Source organism: Serinus canaria, chromosome 20 (genome assembly GCF_022539315.1).
Source record: "Serinus canaria isolate serCan28SL12 chromosome 20, serCan2020, whole genome shotgun sequence".
NCBI lineage: Eukaryota > Metazoa > Chordata > Aves > Passeriformes > Fringillidae > Serinus > Serinus canaria.
This window is the reverse complement of record NC_066333.1, coordinates 306,741-327,331: the sequence shown is the minus strand read 5'-3', so window position 1 is coordinate 327,331 and position 20,591 is coordinate 306,741. Positions and strand designations below refer to the sequence as shown.

The 20,591-nt window shown below is 38.8% G+C and overlaps 1 protein-coding gene across 6 annotated transcripts in view; it reads right to left on the bottom strand.

The window, feature by feature from the left end:
- The window catches only part of PHF20 (PHD finger protein 20), a 77,390-nt gene that overhangs the window by 48,216 nt on the left and 8,583 nt on the right, over positions 1–20,591 (bottom strand). For 4 of the 6 annotated variants that reach the window (XM_050982124.1, XM_050982127.1, XM_018923833.3 and 1 more), the window contains 9 exons: positions 19,720–19,768; positions 17,989–18,117; positions 13,581–13,695; positions 7,117–7,288; positions 6,817–6,901; positions 6,031–6,110; positions 2,178–2,565; positions 1,682–1,789; positions 478–654 (listed from right to left, as the gene is read on the bottom strand). In XM_050982124.1, coding sequence (XP_050838081.1) covers positions 478–654; positions 1,682–1,789; positions 2,178–2,565; positions 6,031–6,110; positions 6,817–6,901; positions 7,117–7,288; positions 13,581–13,663 — 1,093 coding nt within the window. In that variant the 5' untranslated portion in view covers positions 13,664–13,695; positions 17,989–18,117; positions 19,720–19,768. The remainder of the gene's footprint in view (positions 1–477; positions 655–1,681; positions 1,790–2,177; positions 2,566–6,030; positions 6,111–6,816; positions 6,902–7,116; positions 7,289–13,580; positions 13,696–17,988; positions 18,118–19,719; positions 19,769–20,591) is intronic. The other 2 variants (XM_050982126.1, XM_050982125.1) reach the window with 2 other exon arrangements.

The following is a 20,591-nucleotide window of genomic DNA, read 5'->3' as shown; positions in this document are numbered from 1 at the left end:
TAAAAGCATCCCATTTGATGCTTTTAGTGTTCAGTAACAGGATTAAACTGTAAGAACTGTAAGACTTCAGTACTAGGGCTGTTACTTTTACAATCTGAAAGTGTTAAAACTTTGACATTACCTCATATTCACAATCAGAACCTGCATTCCCTACAAAAGAAAACCAACCAATCAAAAAACCCCAAACCAACTATTTCCTTAGAAATTTTTAGCCTATGGAGCTCTCCTTTGCTGGAAAAGCTCCCATCACCCGAGAGAAGTGCTGAGGTTACTAACAGAAAGGGAATCGAAAGCCAAAAGCAATCAGGGCAGCAGAGCAATAGAAACTTTCCATTAGTTTTCCCTGCACTGCTGATGCAAACAGGTTTTAATGGCAGATATGGAGCCTGCAGGTTAAGCAACTGAAAATATAGAGCTTGCAACAACTACATGACCACCTCATCACAAAAATCTGGGGTACACTGTGAGGGCACTTACCCTTCTCAGATTCATTTTGGTTAGGTACTGCATCTTTCCAAGTCTGAATTTCCGTGGAAGTTGTGACAAGATCTGTATTTAAAATCTCATGGCTAATACTGGATGAGAGTCTTGAAGATCGCCTCCTGATCTGGTCTCTCTCCGCATTATCTGAAGAGTTTTTAAGTTTTTCCTGAGCTGGAACAGTTGCATTTAATGGTTCTATGCAGTTACAGAAGTACAAACTGATCACAAGCAAACTTTCAAGTTCTTCCCTCCCTGTGACTCCCTTCAAAGTGTGTTTTTTAAGGATTAAGGCTAACACCAAAAGCTAAAAAGCCTAGAAAATTAGGCCTCTGTAAAAGCTACAATAAGTTATAAATAAGCATAAAAATCTAGCAAAAGTTCTCAACTTTTTTCTTCTAGTGACAGATTTGAAGTATGAATACAGATCAGCATCTTACTAGTTTTTTACTGAGAAAATAAATTCCACTGAGCAAAATGCACACAGAAGCATACTGCAGAGCAGTGGGGGTGTGTTCATCACCTTATAGTGGAGCTGGTCTAAACAAACTGTTCCATGGACATAAATAGTATCAGGAGTTAGATGAGACAATTCAGACACACAAAAAGCTGTGACTGAGCTGGATAACTTAGACACACTGACGTTTAAAGACTGTGATAATAAGGAAAGAGTTTTCTTTACATCTTCATCTCCTTGGCCAAGACACTATTACAGAGAATATAATTTTCTTTCCTCATCAACACACTCAAGTTCTTCAGCCTCCACACAAAGCACGCAAAGATAAAGTAGAAGCTATTCAACTGCAGTGGCATGAATATTTACATAGCATTAAAGTGCCCTTGCTTTAATCTTCCAACTAGTAACTAAAGAGCTTCTACAACTTCTAAGGCTTGTATAGCCTTCTATATATTGGAGCCAATATAATCACTGCCACCAATACCTCTGCCTCTGTGAACTTTTGCATCAAGGCTCACAACTTATGCCTCCTTTATCCAAAGATTTAGGGGGGAATTCCAGCATGATGATGCCACATATGAATGGCAAATTTATGAAAAACAGGTGTTGTATTTCAGTCAATGCATCTATCACAGTACAAGATTAATACCACAGCCGTTTTATCCCTTCCCCACCCATTAAGCTTGAAGAACTTTTCTATTTATACACACACACAGTGTGAGAGCTGAATATCAAAAAACTCACACAACGTTTTTTCAATCCTTGGACGCTTCAATGGAACATCACATCCTTTAGGTATTTTCCGACGTCTTAACTCCAAAGTTATGGGCTGCAGTGTCTGAGAACTTGGCTCTACATATTTACATAACAGAAGAATAATCGACTGAATACAAAGCTGTGAAACACTTTAACACAAATTCCCAGGCCTCACAATCTAAAATACTGGACTTCCATAAATACAGCTTCATCTGGCCTTCTAAAACCTATATAGTAGTATTTAACCCTACGACAGGTATACTTTATATTATGTGATGGTTACTTGCCTAAATCCAATCTCTGACCAAACCACCAAGGCTCCAAATTTCAGCATATTCCTGGCTGTCCTGAACAAGGATGAATCTAATTTTTTTAGGAGTTTCTAGAGACTTAGGCTGTGAAAGAGCAAGAGACTGCTTATTCCTTTAGGTAAGTTTTAAAAGTGTTCTGGTACATGCCTAGACATTTAAGCTCGGCTACATACCCGTGGGAGGTGTTATTGGTGGTCTGCCACGCTTTCGCTTAGGTTCTTTCGCATTTTCCTGTGGACTCTTTACCTTGTCATTCTCGGGCTTCTTCTCAACTTGTGTATCTACTGAATATTCCATATCATTCTCTGATATATTCTCTTTATCTTCTTTTCCATTCTTAGATATATTCTTTTCTGAGATCTTGCCTTTTTCCGAGATGACTATAAATTTTCCCTCTTTATCGGGTTGTTTAACTCGTTTCTCAGTCTTTAATGTCTTTTCATCTTCGTCTTTCTTTGCATTACCTGTTGCTTTCCTCTGCTCTTTAAATTTCTCCTGGTTTTCTGGAGATGATGGAATTTCATTACCTCTTTCCTTAGGCTTAGCATCACCCACAATATTCTAGAATAAAGAGAATAACAGGAAAATCAACTCACTGAAGTCTAAAACCCCTCCCCTTTGTATTTAGCAGACCTGCATCTTTGTCCAATTTATCAAGTGATAAAACTACACCCTCTATTGCAACCCACCGATTAAAAATGTGGGTTTTAATCTGAACTGGTGAAGGACCTGTTCAATGTGAACAGAACAGGGCAAGAAATCCATTCTTCACCACGCAATGGCAGAAGACATTTGCTGTTCCTTTGCTCCCAGAAGTAGGCTGGGTCCCTACCAGCTTGTGCAGTACTACATAAAACCTACTTGGGACACTACAGAAAGAGCGGGAGTCGGGAGCCGAGAAAACGGCAGACAGCTCCATCACTTGGATGTGCAAACTCTCTTCCTTTCACAGAAGAGTCTCATTCAAAACAGACACACAGTTTGCTTGCACTAATCATTGCTGCTAATATTGCTAAGGCTACTCCATGTCCTTCTCCCTTTGTGATCAGGCTTTACACCATTGGGAAGGGCCAGGGACGATGATACATGCTGATTATGGTTTTTTCCCCTTCCAACGATCCTGCTACAGGCTGTCCTAGATGAACAGAAATTTTCTACCTTTGCACATGGATTAATAATTTATATTTGGTCACATGTCAACACTGCCTTTGGTTCAACCAACTTCTCTCTTCCTGTAGCCTAATTGAGGCATTAAAGAGCAACCATGCTCCTTCCCAGACACAATTCTACAGGGCCCAACAATCTTGAACTATGACCCAGGATCAGAGGACAGGAAAGGCTAAATACCTCAACACCTTCTTGGGGAAAGGAAGTGAAACATGTGATTTAACCCATATGAAATTCTGAGAATCCACTTAAGACTAACTACTTCCTTGTACTGTACTACATCTTGCATTGTCTCATTCCAGTATTCCTGTCTATCTGTGGCTTATAAGAAGTGATACCTTTTAAGGTGTTTTCAGACCATAGCCTTAAGACATAATACTGCTGCATTAAAATGCTGAACATGCAATCTGCTCCCCCCTCTATAATATTATTTCAACCATACTTGGTACAGATGTGATTAAAAAAGAAGTCACCGTTTAAAAGCATGAAATGAAACTGCAGTATATTCCATGAAAACAGGTAGATGGGAAGGAAGTCTTTCACATGTCTAAGCATTCCTCTTACCAGACATCCTTAAAGTTTGTATTCTGTAAATTCCTTACTGGAGAAGCTTCAGGGGAGAAGCTTTAGCAGCAACTCAAACATCAGGGGAAAACAAACGAACAAACAAAAAAACAACCCATCCCAAACAAACAAATGAACACCTATCGCCTCAAAAAACAACCCTCAGGTAACTACGTTTCAACACTTTCCATGCTTACAAAACCATCTGATTTGAATCAAGTATGTGGTACTGGAACACTCCTAAGCCATCCCAGTCAAAATATTATCAAGAAACTGAATCATTAATACAGTATGTCTGAATTACCTCTTGATGTAAAGAGTGTTCCTGAACTCTTAAAAGTTAAAAGTTGTGTGTCCTTGCAAAGGCACATTCACACTGTTAGAGGTCATTAGCATTTTACCATCATTGTTCAACATCGCCAGCTACACATTCTACATGGGGACATAGTAATACTGTAATTAAAGGAATTATGACCTGCTTATGTTGCTCCCTTCAGGAATTGTGTGGTTTGGAGCACTTTTTTTTTTTTCCCCTTAACAAGTAAGATTTGAGCCATGTCTGCCTTCATGACTACATTCTGTCCTCCTGAAGAACAGGAACAAGACACCTCCCCTCCACTTCCAACATGCTGCTACACTACTGCTGTACCAGTTTTTTTTGATTCCTGAGCACTCCAGTGGCTCAAGTATTTTTTTTCCCACTTTACTTCTGGTTGTATAAGTAGAGCTCACTAAGAAATTCTCACTTTATGATTTTTTATGCTAAAGGACAGAAAAAATGTCCAAGAGAATCTCTTAAGTTATGCTAGAACTAAGATAATTCTTCTTGAACAAAGGATAAAAGGATAAAAGGAGAAAACAAAGAACCAACTGAAAACCCCTTTCATCTCCTTTCAAAACCTTTCCAAAGCTATGCAGTATCATGAAACTTCCTAAAAGAGAAACAAATATTTTTGCTTACTTATGCAGAGTGTTTCTTCTGATTGTTCAACTCCATTTATTTAACTCTAAATATCATAAAAATATTTCTCATGGAAATGAAGATTCTTCAGTAGTTCACTTGTATTAGTCAATTTTCCACCACAAACAATGATAGCCATTTAAAAGCTATTAAAGGCAATTTGTGGCAAATGTGTAATTGTGTCCCGATCTAGCCTGGCAGATACAGAAATCCTGACGACTGCCACACCTCTCCACAACAGTGACTAATATAAATTGTACCACTGGCATTCATTACTAGAATCTGTGTTTAAGACTTGTACTGGGAGGACAGATTCAATTTCTTTGCTCAAACTTAAAAAGTGTTAGAAAACTAAATGCAGGGAGCATGACAAAAAACCCCACATGCTACAATTACCACACAGGAATGTGAAGCAAGAGATCAGACTTAAAACTCTGTCTGTAATGAAAATTATTCTGAAGCAGGTATTTAAGAAGTTTTAACCAGGTTACTCAAGACCAGAACTTGACCAGCCTTTCCTACATGCCTGTACATGAAAATCAAAGTACAGAGCAGTACTTCTTCCTCCTCACCATGAGCAGGACAATTTCTATTTTTTTAAATGTAATGACTCACTACTACTTTCTGTCATGAGGTGAAGGTTGAACCCACTGCACTGAGCAAGTAAAGGGTTGGTAAAACAGCCAAACCACAGAAGGGAAACAAGGAATAGTTAAAAAAGGCTGATCTTCTCAAAGCTGTGATGTGAAATATTAATAGCCATACTCCTTAAGTGACTCATGAATATTAAGCAGTTACCTTGGGAAAGAATAGTTTCTGTCCACTCCATAGCTGTCACTCCTTTTTTTTAATATATAGATAGAGATGATAGGTGATAGGGATATAGATATATTTTATAAATATATATATATTTTTTTTTTTTTAAGTAATCTTAAACAGGTAAAAAAAATCACAGCATGATTCAAAACCTCACCACTAGCTTTAGTAGATACATTCTGAATTTTCCAATGACTTTTAGAAATCTGTTTTACATACATACCTATGACCTCTTTAGCTCAAGAGCTGCATTTAAAGAACCTGAGAGCTTTGCAAATCATACCACAAAGAGTCACGTTTCATTTTAAGGGATTCCCATTAATGAAGGAGAAATGAAGTCCCATTTTCCCCTTTCTGCGATATCCATCACCCCTTTTAATTTTAAGGGACTTAATTTCAGACATACTGTATTTTAGTAGTAAAGGTTTTGCATTAATTTCACATTATATAATTCACCAAATCTAGCTACCTGAACTAGTCATTTAAGAATGTACTAGCTACACAAACACCATACTTACCTGATCTTTGGAAAAAGCTTTGACATGAATGTTTTTGACTGTCTGAACTACACCATCATAAAATTTCACAGTGTAGGTACCTAAAATATGAAAGCAAAGTGTAAGAGTTCAAAGATCAGAAGGTATTTAACACAGCACCAACTAATAGCTCCAATACTCCAGCTGCACAATTAGCCCTAGATGAAAGCTGTTTTACCTGTGTTGTCAGAACCCTCAACACAGTTCCTATCACAGGCCAGGGAGACACAGCAAGGTTATACAAAACAATTCTGGTCAAAATAAAGGTTCATGTCTAATCTTAGAGTTGCTCCCCAGATGCACCTTACTCACAAAACTCCAAAATATTTTTGGTGGAATACTGTAATATATAATTACACAGTCCTTTTCTCCTTGATCTTACAACACAGACAATCTAAATCAAGTCCAGTTTCACAACAAATCATTCACAGTTCCCCCTCCCCTTCTGATTAAGGGGATTTTGCAGCTCTGAAAATAGCTTTTATTGCAGTTTATAAGCAATAACAACAAATTTAAGAAACAACTTTTCCCACAACTCTTCCCACATATACTCTTAATGCAAGTACTAACTGGATAGCCCAGCAGAAAGCTTTTTTCTTGTAAAAAAAGCAAGAGGTTAAAAAAGCTAATGATCGACAAACACATACTTGAAAATGCAATTTTTTGCAGCTGTTTTCCATCTGCTGTAGTATCTATCCACCTAAATGAGGTTTCTGGCACAACTGGAAATACATAACTACTAAGTGTGACAAAACCAGGAACCCTTACCATCTTTGTTAACAGAAGTAACTTTGGCTGGATAGAAGCGACAGTCAGACCAGCATGCCAATACTCGATCATTGATATGAAATCCCTACAAAACAGTAGTTAAAATTGTCTTCATCTGAGAATTACTGAAACATACAACTTTATTAAAACATTTCCATTACTAGCTTTCCAATGTTTAGAAGAAATCATAAAATTTACACAGCAGGTAACATGGCAACAGTGAAGCATTTTAAAGACCATCATTCATACAAATGCACATTAAACTGTTACACACACAAATGTTCTCAAATTTCCACTTACTGCACAACTTTCTTCCTCATGCAATCCTTCTTTTCTTAACTGTATTTTCTCTAGGGGGCGCAAATAAGGACTGTCCCAACAAAACCATTCATCATATCTATGGTTCCAGCGCTTGAAATGGATAAGTACTTTCCCCTCTTCATAATCAATTTCTTCAATGTGCGCTGGATACCTAATCAAAGGTAGATTATAATACTTTAATATGAATAAGGTAAGCTGTCGCAGACATTTTATACAAATTAACCTTGGTTTAGCTCCTCCAATTGTATTAATTTGATGTACCACTTGTATAACCAATAAAGATGCTACATAATGACGGAGCAAAGCACATAAGAAAACCCAAAACTGAACAGCAAATGCAAACACTGGCTGCAGCAAGAGAAGACAACTAAGGAGTTCTTAGTCTGGTTGGAAAAAAATTTAACTACAGATTCAGAAGTCAGGATCTTCCTTCCCTACACCTAGACATATTTTACAAAATAGCTAAAAATTTAGCTTCAGTTCACTGTTATCAAGAGTAACACTTGGGTGTCAATACATTCACTTCTCTAAGATACCCATTACACACATCATAAATCATCTGCTAACAGCAAAAACCCAGCAGGCACACTAAACGTAATTTAAGTTTTAGGATCTCAAAGTTAAATTTCATCTGCAAAATCCTGGGATTTTTAAATATAAACTTCTTAGTACATTAGTAGTAGGGGAATCTGAGATGAGTCAAATTCAAATGTTTCTGATCAGGAAGACCTTGCAAACGCTGTATTTCTTTAAATTGCATTGGTAATTTGTAACTTCAGTACAGATTTCAGAATCACAGCTATTTCACTATCACAACTGAAGGTAACATTCCAAGTACAAAGCTTTCCCTTCCACAATAGTAACATCAAGAGAAAATTTCCATTTGTTGGTGTTTTCGGTATTCTGGAAGAAAGATAAGGCCTCCGTGAATTCTTGAACAAAGGGCTGAAGGCAAAACTCAAATCCACAAGTATTCTTTATCTGGTAAACCACACTTGAAAGACAGAACAAGCGGTAGAAAGAAGTGTCATCTCAAAAAGATCAAGCATGATACTAACAGTAAAGCCTAGACATGTAAGAATTAAGACTCAAATGCAACCCAGACTACTGTTCTACAACCCTACGCAAAGAGAAAGCAAATCTACCTACATCTGAAATCCTCCAGCAGATCTAAGTCATGTCCAGTCATGACTTCACAAAGAGCTATGAACAGGCCATACTAGAGACTTACACTGCAACTACAGACTAAGGATATTCGATGCCACACACATCAAGCCATGCCATTAGTTCATCCTCATGTATTACCAAAACGCAGCAAAGGCTGTGGAGGGGAGGAATTCCAATGGGAGATATTTATGGCAGGGACATCTGTAACTGGCCATCAACTTCCTGGAAAAAAAGGAAACTTTCTTCCTGTGACAGTCAAGTTACTTTGTATTTACATAACTCAAGTACTGTCCTTCACAAGCTCTTGAGGGGGCAGTAGTCACAGTCACAACCTAAACAGATTATTTTTGGATATCACTAATACAGGTAATGACAAAAATCACCATCCCATTCCCTACAACCTAAGAGCAGCAAAAACAGGTAAGAAATTCCAGATCCTCTCAACAACAGAGTAGACAGAAGGGTGCTCTTGCCATTGGGACTGCAGTACGCCTAGAACTAGTTTAGATTTTCAATGATGAAGAGGGAAGCTAATAAAAAGGACAGAGTGCTGACTCAGTATGAAGCTAATAATCCTGTCCAAACAGATAACCACCTCTAGGAAGCACAACCTACTTTCTACCACTGAGATGAGACAAGCCCAAGTTAAGAGCAAATTAACTCGATGCAAGACAGCTCCCTGCTTCATATCCAGCAAAAGAAGGAACTTCCTCCGCCACAACTGTCATCCCAAATCATACATCAGTACCACCTGCACCTATCCCACTTCACTAATGGGAGTCAAGATCATCAACAACAATGAGACCAAATTTCAGACTACCTGAGTAAGTGTGGTTGAGCTAGAGTTTTCAGTTCTTGGAGAACATGCTGCAAAGCCTCATCACCTTCTCTTTTTGAAGCAATAAACATCAATTAACATACACTCAGTGCTCTTGACTGAAGCAGTAAACCTATTACAAGCTATGCTTGACCTACCCATGAACTCTGACAGACCTTGACACCACGACACCATTTTCCTTTCAGATGAGAGCACTGGCAGCTACAAAACAAAGCAGAAAGGGTCACAGAAAGATTCATAGGTTCTCAACAGCCCTGAGCACCACACACTGATAGGACAAGCTTCCTTCCTCCCACACCTTTTGTAGAACTGAGCAAGCGCACCACATCAGGAGGCCCAAGTGCTCACAGAAGAGCAACAGAACATTGCCCATACACTTCCTCCAAAGAGCCTGTGAACATACAGAGAGGCAGAGGTAACTTAAAAGAAATTCAGACTTGTTTGTTAAAAAGAAATACTATGAGAGGATACACAGTAAGTGAAAGGCCAATAGCTGAAGCCTGGATAAGGCACCAGAGAACAACTAAGATATCTCCAGGGTGGCCCAACACATCCTGCCCCAAACCACAAAGGAAGTATTCAGCAGACTGAATAGATATTCAAGACAGCTTAACGCATCCTGGGTAAGAAAACCCCAAATGATACTAATTTAAAAATTTATCTGAAACACTGTGAAATTGGAGACAACACCTTGCAGCATACAGGAAGGGCAAAACAAGTTGTTTTCTAGCTCAATTTGAAAGGAATGATGCGCTCATATCTTTCAAGGACTTACGAACCGGCTAAACAGTAAGGGAAAATCTCTAAGATGCCCAAACTGCTAGCATTAGTTTTCTAAGAATCTAAGAGGCAATCAGAAGCTCAAAGAAGTAAATAGACTATGGTTAGCAATGACTAGCAACCTCAGACTACAGCCATCAAAGCACAGCAAACAGTATGAAAATGGATTTATGGTAGACAAATGTAAAACTATCCTCTTCTGGGAAGAGGTAAATATCTGGAAATTCCCTGGACTAGGTCTGTTTCCCTTCTCTTTTCCTACATGCCAAAACAGAGTTGCTACAAACCCCCACTCCTTTGGAACTAGGTAAGGACAAGCTTAATGCAGTCAAAACAATGCAGAGAGGAAAGGAAGCATTCAAGAGAAACGGCAGAGTGAAGGACAACAGCTATAGGTTCATCTTTTTAGTACTTAGAGGCCAGTTCCTGACAGCAGGAACAACTGAACTCTTGGGACTGACAATCAGAATCTTAACAGGTTAGCACCACACTCTCAATATTACTCAAGTGCTCTAACCATAATCAAAAGCCCCTTCACATTCATTTTACTCTGACAAAAGACAGAAAAACTTGGATGTGTCATTACAACAGGGTAACAAATGTAACATTTGCCTATTGCAGGCATCCAGCACAGTCATCCTCTTTTCAGTTAGAGAGGATGCAGCTAGCCATCGCTCAATCAGTTTAAATGATTCAATGCCAAAGGTTTCAAAAAGTCAATTCAGCTGTGACAGTGTGCCCATGTCCACAGCTACAGCAACCCCTCTGGGATCCCTCCACTCAGGGCTGCCCTACTGCAGCAGTCCCTCTCCTTCATCCTCTGAACTCCAGCACTAAGAGACCTCTCAGCATCCACAGAGGCTCTCCCCCTATAGTAACCTGAGGCCAACAGACAAATCTTTCATGACAGTTTTGATGCATCAACCCAAGCCCTAAGAACCTAAAGTGAAACACCAAAAGTACTCACTGTGCTCCCTGGAGTTCAAGTATAGGATGTGACAGACAACTGCACCAGGAATTGCAGTGCACTGCCAATATGCTTTGATTCCAAATACAACAAAGCAACCTCTGGGATGAGCAGTAAAGATGCAAAATTCACTTTGCACTTTGACAAAGAGCAGGCTCCACACTGACTACTCTACTGGCATACAGTGTTTTTTCTTCACTAGGGTTGACACCACATCCAAACATCCTAGAAGTCTTTAACTAGCAATTTGGAGACAAGTCAGTGACATGAAAGAGGTACATGACACTCTGACATGAATTATTTTCCAAAGCATTACCACCAAGAGACTGGCAATGGTGGCCCATGAATCGACTGATGTATCTGGTACTGAGAACAGAAATCTAAGTCAGCACTTTAACTAAACAGGAAAGCAGTGACTATGTTTTAGCACCAATACAGCAACAAAAGTACACTCAAGAAAAGTTTGTGTCACCGACATAGTTTATGAAAAATCCTTTACTTAGGAATTTTCCTCTCCTGAGAGCTGAGAGGACTCGGAACAAACTGTAAACAATTCTTATATGCTGCTGTGGAATGCAATGGGGAGAAATCTGTGATTGGCCCCGTCAGACTGTTTGCAATTAAGAGCCTATCACAATTCACCTGTTCGGCCCGTCTCGGGCTGAGAAGACTTCAGTTTACACATTCTTTGCTATTCTTAGCTTAGCTTTGTAGTGAAATCCTTCTCTTTATTCTTTTAGTATAGTTTTTATATCTTATATATCATATAATAATAAATCAAGCCTTCTGATGCATGGAGTCAACTGTCTCGTCTCTTCCCTCATCCTGGGACCCCAGAAAACCACTGTAACAAGTTTGGACCTCCAAAGGTCTAGCACTGGGAAAAGCAAGTGTCAGCAAACAGAAAAGCTTGTGCCTCTAGAGGAGCACAGGGTAACCACACCACAGAGTGGTCCTGGTAGCACAGGGGCAGATGAAAGCAGTAGAGAAAAAAAAAAAAAAAAAACAAAAAAACCAGTCTGCTGACCTCTACAAATCCACACCCAGTGAGCTGTGTCAGCACTGACAGCTTTGCTGAGCCCCCAGCTCTTAAAAATTTTGATTGAGAAACCCTAAAAATGCAAATGCACACAATCCAAGGTTCAAAGCTTAGCAAGGAAACAAAAGATTTCAGAACTAGAGAATTCACAACTAAGTTGTGAGACCAGAGTTACAAAGCACTGTGTGTAGGACAGGTAATTTAGGATCAAGTGTTTCCAAAACCAAAAAACATGGAACAAATAGCACACCCAAAACTCAAATTTAAGCCAAAGGATATGCAGAAAGTAGAGCAGGTTGTTGAATTCCTCCCCACGAAGTTTTCCCATGCAAGAGTTATGTACACTCAAACACTGTTGTTGAGCAAACATCAGAAGGATAAGAGTCATGGATACAAGTTATAAGCCTTAGTCAAAAGAACAGCTACACCAAACTGCATCTTTAAAAAGCCTACATTACAGACAGGCTAAGAGATCTTATTTTTGTAAGCCTAATTTTTTCTGCTGTACTAACAAAACTCAAGAATATCAAAAATGGAGGCAGGTTCAGATCAGTGCTTACCTACACAAGTCCTGGATACACAGTTAAGCCAAATTAACATGTGAATAGGATTTAATGTTCATACTTTACATTCTTAATGGAAAGAGCTATGCTTTCTCATTTGCACAATTCCAATGCCCTTGTACCTGGAGAGAACATGCTCTGCATGCAACCAAGATCTTTTGTAATAAATCCCCTGTGTCTAAGGCAGTGCACCATCTTGCTGAGATGCCCAAATATAGTTTTCAATTCTGACTTTGCATACTTTACCTGCCGGCAGGTTCCAGAGCTTTAAGTACAACCATATCTAACCTACAGAGACCTCTTAATAAAAATCATCTAGAGATGACTTCTGGAAAGAGAAGTTACCTACACGAGCTAACAAAACCAAATAAATTCCTGTATTTAAGAAGTCTTTGGCAATTTGCATTTTATCTCTCATTCACTGAGAAAGAATTATTAAATGCTAAGTTTTGAGCTGACTACCTGAAATGTACAGAGTCAGAAAACTCAAAGTTAGCCTAAGCAATTTGTAGGATTTTTCATATTCCTAATGCAGAGGTTCGTGAAGAAAAATGTTCTTCCTCACAGCTGAGAGCTGCAAGACAGGCACCGGACCAGACTTGTTAGCATGGAACATGATTCTCCATACAATTCTTTAATTCTAAAGCTGACCACCATCATATGAGCACAGGCCTAACAAACTCAATCAGATTTTAGAGCCTATGAATTCACCACAGCACCGGGAAAGGAAGCAGCAAGGATATTCTGTACTGCAAAGAATTTCTTCTTCCATAAAATCTGCTCTGCAATATTAAGTATAGCACAGAACAGTATACTCACAGAAAGGGTGAATTCAGGAGTATGAGAGCCTGAAGTCCAACCAGATTTAGGAGCAATCCTATTCCCAGACACAACACCAGTACAATTTTGGAGGGCCAGCACAGCACACCAGCATCTACTGCCCATCTCAATCACTGGTATATAAACTTTTATAAATGAACTACTTTCCTACAAACCAATGACTATGACTCTAAATACTGAACCAATACAAAATGTTATAGATAGTAAAGACTTAAAATTAATATAACATGAATGGTTTTAAAAATATACCAGTTTTTTAATCTGTCACGGGCTTCCAACTGGGCTCCCACCTCAAAGTTGATCCCTCTTCTATTCGGAGGATGTTTTGTCATTTTGTAATATCAACACTGCTGATTTTATTCCCCTGAAAAATGCAATTAAATATCAATCACTAATCAAGACATACACAAAATAAGCTTATGCACTATAATTCCCAGAAGCCAGATGTTAAGGAACTGCTGTAATTTTGGTTTGCAGAAAGTAAGGGGGAAATTATCTTTTAAACAAGGGTTCCCAAGTGACAGTCTGCAGAAGGATTCCAAAAGTATGTTCAAAATGGCAGCTACTGGACCATGAAAGAGTGAAACTCAGCCTCTGTCCATTGGTCCAAGTTCCAGGTCAATTAAGAATGACGCAACCCAGTGTTTATTCACAAATGAGACAGAAGTTTTGTAATATTTTCTCCCCCACTCTCCATTTTGATGAAAACAAGGAATCCAGTAAACAGGAAGTGGGCAAAACAAACACAATGACAATCTTTCAACAGCTACGACATTAGTGAAACACTCTGGAACACTATGTCACCTCATCACTAGATGTGCAATAAAGTTCAAAGACATTAGAAATATGTAGGTTTTTTAACCAATTTCAAAAGACTCTATACTCCTTGCATATTTGCATTGTTTTTGTCCAACTTTTCCACTGTTTTAACCAGAAAAAAAGTCTTCATTAATATTTGTTTCCAACAGATAATATAAGAGAAGTCTTGCTCTAGTAGTTTCTCTCAAGATACACATAGTGAAAAAGCCTGATCAATAGCTATTTTTCCTGATTTGTCAGCTGCTTCCCACAATTGTAAGACAGAAATTATGATCCATTCTTGTAGTCTTCAAGCTCACAAGATCCAAAACCACAAGTAAGTCTTACCCAATATCACTGTCCTTAGAGTAAGGTTGTATCTTGAACTGAACATTCAATTACAGATGGACAAAATTGATTTGAGTTAAAATAAAAAACCTAGTCTTACACTACATGAACAAGGAGACATGCACAGAAATAAGCACTAGCATTTTTGTTCACATAAGGCATAAATAGCAATGGTATCAACTAAGTGGCATCTACAAAAATATTAACATCGTGAAGAATTACTCTAATTTCAAGTGTGGTTCAGAAACCAAAGATCTTTAGGAATATCGTAGAGCTTTTACAATAGGCAAAAGCTACTCCTTCACCACACTTTTTAGGCCAGGTCATTTGCCAAGGGCTGACCACAGAGACAGCCCAAGCACCTCCATTCAACCACCACACTGCAAAAGAACTTGCCTACCAACAGCTCACCTGCTGCCTTTCTCTAAAACAGTGCTTTTAGACTGATCCTCACCTCTATGAAAGCAGCCCGCAAGGGTATAGGGGAAAAATACTATTGCCTGTAAGTCTGATCCACAGCAAAAGACGAAGTATTCTAGCCACCTAGGAACTGAAAAAAATTAATTTCCTTGAGTAATATCTGATAGCAGACTGAGCTCTCACAGTACCACACCAGATCTAAATCAGCCCAGTCTTCTAATGGTTGGGGCAGGAGTCCATACCTTTTAATTGGGAAAGAAAATTAAGAAAAACTCAAGATGGTTGGGATTTTACAGTTTATGTTGCATCAGCACATAGAATTTGAAAAAAAGAAAAAGGCAGCAAGTGCAAAGCTATATTTTAAGTGGTTTATCCACCGACACCTTAAATATCCACTATTTTCTTTGCGGATTTACATCATTAAAATATCCCTTTCTCACTCTAGCAAGGGAATTTCATGTCTCCAAACACTGAGCATACCTTTTGCTTAACACTTAAAGAAATGATATCTGCAAAGTAATTCTTTCCCTAGTATGCTTATTTTTCCTTTTCACTAAGGAGAGACATGCAAAGCCAATCTAGAGGCACACTGGGTGCATTATTTCAGCTTCCCACAGTGGTTCTCCTCAGTGAGAGCTGCCATCTGGATGAAAGCTCACCTCCATGGGGCTGGAGAGGAACATACACATCTCCTGACTTCAGTAACAAGATCACACACAAAAGGGCTTCCATATATTCAAATATTTAAAAATATGAGTATCACAGCTAATAGGAAATGTGAAGAAAACAGCCAAAGCCATTTAATCAGAGTTACAGAGGCAGCACATTCCATGAAAATCTGAACACAGCTAGTCATAGTCAGCTAACACCAACATTAGTTAAAGCACACACATACTGCACTTCACTAACTCAGCTAGGCTTGTTAAAAGGCAGTAGGTTACAAAGTTGAAAGAGAGAAAAAATTTTGTGAGCAAAAATCTCTTATCATTAGCCCCTCCTCTGGGCTGCTTTGGGTTCTCTCTCACATCCTACCACTGGCTTGCACTGTGGTCCTGCTCCTCAGACCATGAAAGCAGCCTGGCTTTTCCATTTACAGCCAATTTCAGGAACAGCTTCCTCTAGCAGATGTATACTTGGCAGAACGTTACATGAGATAAATTACTCAGTAGAGGGTCTCAACCATTTTGCCCCAAAATATCCAGCCTTACAGCAAGACTGAAACCATGAGACACAACTTTTACTGAGAACCATGACATGGCTCTGCACAAACTAGGCCAAGAGGAAGTGCCAAAATACGCTTCACCAGTATGACCATGACCATACTGATGACTTTATTTCTCAGAAAGCAAGCACTGAACACAGGGGCTTGCCTGCTTCAAGGTTTTATGTTTCTGCCCCTGTCCTCTCAAGCTAAGATTGCTTAAAAACCTTGAACTACATTAAAAAAGCTTGTCAACGAACAACCCCAGACTGATGAGACATTCATAGCTATAACTTGGAAATAAGAATACTTTGCCAGAACATCTCTCCTAAAATTTTCTTCACCAGAAAACTAATTTGTACTAACTTGGTATCTAAATCAACAAACAAACAGAATTTCCTCTCTGGTAACTCTGAGAATACATTTATCCCATATATTCAAGACCATGATTAAAACAAGGAGACTAGGCCTAGCCCAAGAGCTTTATGGCTTTTCTCCAAAACCTCTTACTTCTCTATGAAGACCAGATCTGTTTCAGGACCGAATACTTCAGGATTTAGATAAGTCACTACTTCCAAAACAAAATGTTTCTAAATCTATATTACTGAAATACATGTTATTTAAAAGACAGTCTTTTCTTCTCCTTTAAAATCATCATAAGGTAATTTAACTTTTAAAGACTTTTCAACTATTCAGACAGAAATCAGTGACGAAGGTACATTTATCTCCGGGCAATGCAGAGGAAAATACATTAATATTGATCCCTTCAGGGATCATAATTTTGGACTCCAAGAACAAGCTTTCTGCTCTGCTAACAGCGCACGTCCAGTACACCTTCACCTGTAGCTGTTCTTACTCTCTCCAGAGCCCCAAACCTGGCATATCACCAAGTTCTAACGGAGGCGGGTTCCTCTGGCAACTGAAATATTATCAGACAGAGCAAACCCAAGCAGTTACGGCAAACTTTCACTAGTAACAGCCTCTCCTTTCCTCTGTGGAAACTGCAAAATCACTGCAGCCTTTTCAAAACCACACCTACCCTGGCAAAACTATTTTCCAAATCCCCATGGAGTGTTTAAACCATTCCTTTACAAAGTGTCACACCAAAACCCGTTCCTTAAAATCAGCCCCACTTTCAAACTTCATTCTGTCTCAGTGCTGCTTCCTAAGCAGTTCAGAAGAAATGCAACTCACTTCCACAATTCAGCCTATTTCCTTCATTCTTCTGTGCATCCATGCCAAACCCAAGGATTTCCCTCCCTCTGCCATAAGGATACAATAAAGAAAAAAAGAGGAACACCATGAAAAAACCCCCATAGTTCTCCGACCTGATAAAGAAGCACAGTCAACTTTGACAGTTTGCATAAATATAATCCTACTTTGCACTGAGAACTTTTATTTTATTCTGGATAGGAAGCTTGCTGTCCCAATTCCTAGGAAGCACTCAGTACTTTGGTGGTGATTCCACAGGACTACAGGGTAGGACAGGTAATAAAAAGCACTGGCAAAACCAGGAAGTAAAAGCAACTAGCCAGAAATTGTCTTGTATTCCCTGGAGATGCAGCACAGATGCTGCTGACCTGGGGTACTGCAGGCAGCACTGCCACTCCTACACAAGCATCACAATCTTGTTTTGTTTCCTTCTAGGACAAAGCATGTTTACAGTTGATTTCACAAAGCCTAAGGCTAAGTCTGACTGCCATCCTCTCCAGCACCACTGCTCCAAATCTGCTTGCACATCTACGTATATAAGTGCCAAGGACTAAGTCCAATCACATTTTGTACATCAGATTTTTCTTACTCAATGTAGTCAGTTTTGACCCTTTATCATCTGCACCCATGACACCAGCCTCACATCTCCATCAGCGGCAAAAACGATGAAAGCCTCACCCAGTTCACCCCCTACAATATGCACGCCCCCATCAGGAATGGTCAGTCCAGAGAAGTCCATGGTCCCCACCGCAATCGGAACAACTTGCAAGTGGATGACCACAGCCATGCTGTGCTGAAACCACACACCTGCAGATGAGAAAAAGTATGATATCAGACTGCAAAACAGTATTTACAGACACCATTTATACTACACAATCCTAATGGCATCTTATGAAGACTAAGTGGAAGTCTCACAAGCAACACTTAAAAACTGTATTTGCACTGGGAAGCCTATTGCATCAAATAGACTTTTATTGCCTGCAGACAAAACACCCTCTGCCTGGCAAGTTTTGACTACAGCAGCAGTGCTACCCTGAAGTATGCCTTAATATGTTTTGCCCTACACATAAAAACAGATAAAAAACTCCTATTCCTGCTGAACATGTTAACCCAAGAACAGCCTCAGTTCATCCAAGGACGTCTGCTCCTGCCTCATGTTGGTTTTGTGTATCATTTCACAGGTAGGTTACTGTTTTTGGATGGGACCATAAGTTTCAGATTATGTCCTTCACAGCAGTATTTCAAACCACAATGCTTAGATCTTCAGTAAAGTTTTTGGGTTTGGGATTTTTTTTTAAGTAACAGGAGCAAGAAAGATTTAAATTAGACAGGAATACGTGACACTGCAACAAATTTCAAAGAATACTGCATCACCCCCCTTTTTCTATCCAAAAGACATATTTCAAACAAGACATTGGACTATACGCAGTTCTTATTTGCACAACGTAGCATCCTCAACTACATATTCATCAGCACTTACTTGGTTTAAAAGCTTCCCAGATTCAATTAACAGCTACAAAGGTGAACTCTGAGCCACACAAAACAGAAACTGGATCCTGAACTGATACTTAACATCTCTGTAACAAGGATGCCAAACAGCTTATTCCTCACCACTGACATTCCCTCAAAACATAAGACTTAAGTACTTGATTTCAGTCTCCTACTTTTTCTCTAGTTTATACAAGTAGATTAGGAGAACTGAGTAAAAATCTACATTTGCTCTTCTCCTTAGACAGAACCAAGATCTTCCCAAAGTACACGGTGACAAAACTGAAAAGGTGTTACATGAATGAGCCTCTGAACAAGATCCTCACTCTCTCCCTGCGATTACAGGGCCTGGAGAACATCATTTTCATCCCCTCAGCAACATCTCATGTAACTGTGCTGTCAGTTACAACTGGTGCTGAGACTGGGATAGACCAACATAGAAGCAGAAATTAAGGATATAAGCAAATCAACAGAACAAAAAAAAAAATTCTATAATGTAATCTAATTGAATTACCAAGTGCAATTAAAGAAATAAATAGTCATTACTGAAAACAATTATTTTCAGTCATTTGATCATGTCTCATGTTCTGGTTTCCCCTTTCTTTTCCTGTGAACACTAAAGATAAAAAACAAGCACCTAAGCCCTGAACAGACAAATAATTTGGAAAAAGGTTTAAGTCACAAAAAATATATCAAGTTTTTCCTAAATAAAGTAATATTAATGAAAACCAACTTTAATGAGACTGTGTATTTTCAGTTTAAGGAAAAAATGGCAGCCTTTAAGAATACAAGAATTCAATGCAGATTAAGTCTTGCAGAAGCTCTGTGGATAGTATTTAAGTAAAACCTGAATTTTAAAGCAAAATTTCAAAAGCTTAAGGATAAGCTACAATTTAAAAAAGTATCTATGCTTATACTCACCAAGAAACTTGTTTATGTTGCTGCAAACATTCCAACCAGTGCTGTGTAACTACAGGAAAGGAAAAACAAAAACATGTGAATTCTGAGACTAAAAGTAGTTCAGAGTTCAAAAAAATACAGTCAACAGTAGCTCCATAATAGAATAACACCTCTAGAACAAAAAATACATCTGAAAATATTTCAGTACAGGTCAGCAGGCTGCTGTGATCCAAATTAGACAAACGCTTAAGACCCCCTTACACACAGACATTCTCTCTGCATATCCACATCATACTTCTCCATCATTTACTATCTGTTGCCAACTAAAACTCACTAGTAACTTTATCATTACTCCTACTTTAGTGCAACAGGTACTGCAGTATTAACTAACTACACACTAACTAAGCAGTCCACTTCTGTCAATGAAGACATCCTCAACTGGATAATCTACATTTACCACATGGAAGAAGGAGCTGTGTTTTGCTAATACAAGAATGAACCACAAGAGTTTCTCCAGAATTGCTTCTTCATCCACAAATCAAATTCTTGTCAATACATGCAGGCTTCCTCACACTGCAGCAGTGGGAAAGAGAGCCATTTGAATTGTTCCCAGAAGCCCAATTTAGGCTGCAGATTTGGCACTCTAATGACGTTGCTCCCTGAACTGAAGGGAGCAATGAACTTCAGTTCATTACCTGAACTGAAGCTGCATAAAACCTACTGTAGTTTAGGAATAGTATTGTTCCATCAAGTGTTCCCACTGAAATGGGAATCAAGAGGCACAAAAGGTAAAGATCATTGGTTGAGATAAGAACAGTTTACTGAAAACAGCAATGAGATAAGAAAATGAACTGTAAAAGTAATGGTATTAAGAACAAAAGTGTAAAAGAGAG